At 42.9% G+C, this 5,649-nt stretch overlaps 1 protein-coding gene across 1 annotated transcript in view; it reads right to left on the bottom strand.

Moving 5' to 3' along the window:
- tefa (TEF transcription factor, PAR bZIP family member a) overlaps positions 1 to 2,970 on the bottom strand; it is a 10,349-nt gene extending 7,379 nt beyond the window's left edge. The window contains exons 1-2 of the mRNA XM_020620344.1: positions 2,454 to 2,970; positions 927 to 1,322 (exon numbers count right to left, since the gene is read on the bottom strand). Of these exons, the coding sequence (XP_020476000.1) occupies positions 927 to 1,322; positions 2,454 to 2,562 (505 nt within the window). The 5' untranslated portion in view covers positions 2,563 to 2,970. The remainder of the gene's footprint in view (positions 1 to 926; positions 1,323 to 2,453) is intronic.
- Between the last annotated feature and the right edge of the window lie 2,679 nt (positions 2,971 to 5,649).

Below are 5,649 nucleotides of genomic sequence, written 5' to 3'. Positions count from 1 at the left end.
CTGACTACATGACTTTCTCCCATGCCTCCTCTGGATCATCCAGATGGTCTTTGGCAAACTTCAGACGGGCCTGGACATGTGATGACTTGAGCAGGGGAACCTTCTGTGCAATGCATGATTTGAAACCATGACGGCGTAGTGTTCTACCGACAGTGACCTTTGAAACTGTGGTCCCAGCTCTCTTCATGTCATTGACCAGCTCCTCCCTTGTAGTTCTGGGCTGATTCCTCACCTTTCTTATCATCAGTGATACCCCACGAGGTGAGATCTTGCATGGCGCCCCAGTCCGAGGGAGATTGACAGTCGTCTTTAGCCTCTTCCATTTTCTAACAATTGCTCCAACAGTTGATCTGTTTTCACCAAGCTGCTTGGCAATTGCCCCGTAGCCCTTTCCAGCCTTGTGGAGGTCCACAATTTTGTCTCTGGTGTCTTTTGACAGCTCTTTGGTCTTGCCCATGGTAGTAGTTGGCGTCTGACTGACTGTGGGGTGGACAGGTGTCTTTAAAGAGCTCAGACAGGTGCTACTAATTTAGATTAATGAGTGGAGTAGAGGTGGACTTTTTCAAGGCACAGTAACAGGTCTTTGAGAGCCAGAATTCTTGCTGTTTCTCAGGTGTTCAAATACTTATGTTCAGCAGTGCAAGACAAATAAATTCTTTAAAAATCATACAATGTGATTTCCTGAATTTTTTTTTTAATTCTGTCTCTCAGAGTGGGAATGCACCTACAATGTGAATTTCAGACCCCTCCATGATTTCTAAGTGGGAGAACTTGCAAAATCGCAGGGTGTTCAAATACTTCTGTTCCTCACTGTATGTCTATTCCTAGTTTGCATTTCAAAACACTCGCATTTAATTTACTGAGTCAACAAGAATTTAGTGAAAACCTGCAGCCCACTGGTCTCTGATCCTCTCGCCTTTACTTACCTGCAGTAACATCACAGGTGATCACTGAGCTACCCTGGGGGATGATCACCACATCCTCCTTACATTTGTCCAGCTCCTGAACGGGCAGCAGGCCCACCGGAGACACACATGCTGGCTTAGTATCCTCAGTCTGCGCTGACCTAGCAGCCTCAAGTTTCTCTGTCTTTATGGTGACTCTTTCTGGGCAGCTCTTCAGAGATTCCTCATCAGGCGTAGGGATGCCATTCTCCATAAGGAACTCCTCCAGGTCCATGTACTCCAGGTGGAAGTTCTCACCATCATAGGGAATGGTCTTCTCCCAGATAGCAGGAGTCAAGGCGGCTGACGGACCCATATCACTACCTCCTCCCCCCAGGTCGACATGGTCTCCCAGACACAGCTTTTCTTTGTCAGTGTCTGAAACACAGAAAAGGTACAAGAAGGTTTTCACATATGTGGGCAGATGTAATTGTCACGACATACACCCGCCTCACCCGCAGAGCCATCAGCATTGCTGATGACACCTCCCACCCTGCACACACTGTCCATTGTTGTTACTATTTGCACTACTGTCACTGACTCTACATGGTTTGAGTCATAGCCTATTAGGTTGTACCGTTTAGTTTTATCCTAATCACTTTGACTTAGTTTTCTTATTCTTTTTAGTCTATTTTTACTCTACTTTTATTCTATTTTAGTTTCCTAAATGGTATGGCTTTCAATACCAGGTAAGAGAGACACGGTATTTTGATTTTCTGTATGTCCTGCACATGTAGTGAACTGACAATAAAAATCTTTGATCTTGATCTGATAAGAAGGCTGGTTTACCGAGGTCAACAGAAAACTGCTGAAGTCAAGCACAATTGAAAGTTCACCATTTTTAAGAGGTAGTTCGTGCATCTACTTCCTTCCAATGAGGCCCCCATTCAGAAATGTCCCTGTGGCCCCAAACTCAGGTAGTAAGTTTATATTGCAAACGTGGAAAATGCTATGATTGGATTTAAATGCTCCGCTGATCCACGTACAGTGTGTTTTAGCAACCTAAATTAAAATACTGCACACGATTTATATTGGCTAAGATTCAGTCAGCGCGAGTTTTGTGATCACCCTTAAATGTTTTCTGCAGAACATAGATGAATAAGTAAATGTAGTCCTCAGCCCAACGTCACACCTGAAACCTTACTGACATACTGTATAATAACTAGGCCATAAGTGTTAGCTAGCGGTTAGCAACAACAGTCCTTTAGCGCAAACCTTCAAAAGTCAATCACTTTCCTTAATATATTCTCCTAATAACAAATATTCAGTCATTACAGCCCATTTAAAGCAGGAGGCGTGTCTAGAAAAGTCTAGAATGTGAGGTGGGTCACAAGGAAACGGAGGCCTGTGTACATTGTGTTCAACATATAGCGTGTGTATGGCATGCAAACGTGAATCGTTGCACAAATCTTAACACACATCCAGTAACACTAAAGAGAATATCTACACCCTGTCGGATACACTATCATAACACCTGCATGCATACAACATGGGCTTCGCTGCACTTACCATCGTCGCCGTCCAGTATATTCGGCGGAGGCATTTCCATTATTTTCTTCAAAACCACTGGCAGTGAACTCGGGGTCCCCGATGTGATGACCATAGGTTCTACCGACATTTTCCTTCCTGCAATAACAACACGGTAACTAACAAAGAAACAAGCTCGGCGGTTGTCTTGTTGCAGCTTGATAATACTCGCAACCTAGTGCCTCTTAACACCGAAACAGGATGTCACTAATACTTTTAATCCGCAGAATTCACGGTAAAGAGCAGCAACAACCGTCAATAAATCCCAGGTATCGCGATAGCTTGCTACCCTGCTCCACTTCCGTGGAAAATATGGAGGTTTTTGTTGTTGAAAACAAACTGCACCTCCCGAGGAGAAACGTCCACCCTGCCTTGAGTTAATAGGCGGGCCGTGCCCCGTCGTCATGAAAATTTATGTAGGGAGGGGGTTCTACCGAGGAGCCAATAGCGATTGTATATGTGCCACAAACAGGAATGTAATAGCCATCTATGCTCTTCGACCTAGAGCTATGTGTTCCTGCAGTGATCTGCCTCGTCCTTTTAAGTCTATATGCACTAGGTGTAAAACTGTTTTTCAGGTTAGATTACAGTCAGGCTTTATAACTTTATGATTAGTTAAAAGTTAGCCACGTGTATATGTATCTATGCATCACCTCATCATTAGAAGTAAATATTAACCAATTTGTAGTTGCAGTTTCATTTGCTATTCAACTTCTAACAAAATCACAGTCCAAGAAGGACATCCAGCATATCATTCACATACATCTTTAAAACGCTGTAGGAAGCTACTCCCCTCACATGCAAAAACACATGTGGCTGATCAGCCATACTGACATACTGTAGCAACAGGCACCTCCAACAGAGCAACGTCAGTATCACTAACAAGCGGTAATGTGCATGGGATCGCTGCAGTACTTAAGTGCACAGGCCATACAAAACTTTTAATTTGAGGTTTAAGATACAGTATCCTATCTGTGGGTGCATTGCTGCAGCTTGGCAGACATACAGGGCAAAGGTCAACATGTTGACACAGAAGTCTACTGCTGATTTGGCACAGGAAGGCATGTCAAACAGTCAAAATATTATTGTAATGCAAGTCGCCTATACTCTATTTTCTTTGCCATGTGAACTGATTTACATAGAGAACAGTGTTCCCTGCAGTGACTGCATCCTCGTCACTAAATGGGTTATTCAGCATGTTCCTCCAGCACTCACCATCCAGCTGATGTCAGGATTTCATGATGGTGGAACTAGATGTTTTCCTTCACACGTTGCTTATAGTTGTCACAGAGAATGTTTTTGGCACAAAATTACAACATGGACGACAAAGCTGTTGATATGAGCTGCACCTCCATCACTGTCTGGTTTGGCTCAGCAACCAAACAGGACAAGTACAGACTTCAGCGGACAGTCAGGACTGCAGAACAGGTCATTGGTGTGAGCCTGCCCTCCATGGAGGACCTGTACACCAAAAGGAGAGTGGAGAGGATCACTGCAGACCCCTCACACCCTGGACACAATCTGTTTGATCTCCTCCCGTCTGGACGGCGTTACAGGTCACTGTGCACCAAGACAACCAGGCACAGGGACAGTTTCTTCCCCCAGGCTGTAACTCTGATGAACAGTTAATCAACGACAGTATGATTGGACAATAACCTTCAGTGTAATACCTGTATATATGCATTGTACAGATTATAGAGACTCATACAGGTCTCTGTTTTTAAGTACTCGTATTTATCTCATTTCAATGAACATTCCTTTGTTGTCTGCATTGTTTACTGTTTGTTTATACTGCTTTTTCTCCATTGTTTGCACTGTTTGTTGCTTGTAAATACTGCTTATTTTCGTTATATTACACAGCCTTATGCTGGTTTACTGTTTGCACATTGAGAGCTGATGTACCTGAGTCAAATTCCTCGTGAGTCCGTCCCACCTGGCCAATAAAGCTGATTCTGATTCTGAACAGTAACATCACCTAAGCTACTAAAGTGTCTCAGGACCTAATTTAAAGCCATTGGCTTAGTAGCACAATGGTTTCTCCAAACTACTCCATAGATATTATCCTTAACCTTACATTATAGCTACTGTTAGGTTATTTTAGTCAAAATGCCACTTCCCCAGGGTTTTGGCATTTTAGTTTTTCAAAATGACAACCCCCATAAGCATGAACAGCAAAGCAGGAACCTCACTTCTGTGCACATTTCTACACATTTTGTTATAACCTCATATGGACATTTCACCAGTATGGAAGAAAAACAGTGACGAATGACATGCAGTTAGTCTAATTATATTTTAAAGTATCAGATGTCTGTGGGGTACTTTAGGAACTCCTTTAACAAAACACACAAGAAACCCATAAGCTATTATTAAATCCAGTGAAATGGGGCCAGCAGCAGCAACATCATGTCTCTCGATGCAACTTATCTAAATATGGTCCAGAGAAACCAAATTGGGCATCTAGTAATTTAATCATGAATCCACAAAGTGCACCAGCTCCTTTGTGCAGACACACACACACACACACACACACACACACACACACACACACACACACCCATTCAAACCTGAGAGATGAAAGTGGGTGAAAAACAGATCCATGCACACTGAGTTATATCACAACTGAATTAAAAGTAACTGGTTTGACAGGACAGAGACACCCTGCTGGGGCAGACAAGCTCACTGTGCATGTGGCTGGGCATTTCGTCAACAAGTGTTACAGACTGACATTTGTTCCACACGGGGAACTTTACAGTGATAATAATGCAGAGATAAGTGGAGGTTGACTATTGCAGCTTTTGTACAATACTGAAGCCAAGTTTGGTCATGAGGTTTTCATTCTTCTTCTCACTCAGCTAGCAGCCAAAGAGATCTAGTCAAAATGTACCAGGCTACCTGTCAGTTAAGACCAAGAGAGCAGACATGCTAACCTCTATTACAGTATGATGATTTCCAGTCACCAAGTATGTAGTATTATATCCCACTATCAATAGCTGCATTTCCATGCTCTACCATAATGTCACTATGCAACTGTTCCAACTTCAGATACTTTTATTTTGAAAGGTATTGATCTCGACAAGACAGCTACAGAATCTGTAACTTTTATAAACAGTCAGTGGTCACTGCATGGTTTGTGCAAGTCACTCTGCTTCTGGGACAGTTTGATTTAAAGATTCCTGCT

The sequence above is a fragment of the Monopterus albus genome, unplaced genomic scaffold, assembly GCF_001952655.1.
Source record: "Monopterus albus unplaced genomic scaffold, M_albus_1.0 scaffold236.1, whole genome shotgun sequence".
In the NCBI taxonomy this organism is placed as follows: domain Eukaryota; kingdom Metazoa; phylum Chordata; class Actinopteri; order Synbranchiformes; family Synbranchidae; genus Monopterus; species Monopterus albus.
Note: the sequence above shows the minus strand (reverse complement) of the source record. Positions and strands in the feature narration are given on the sequence as shown.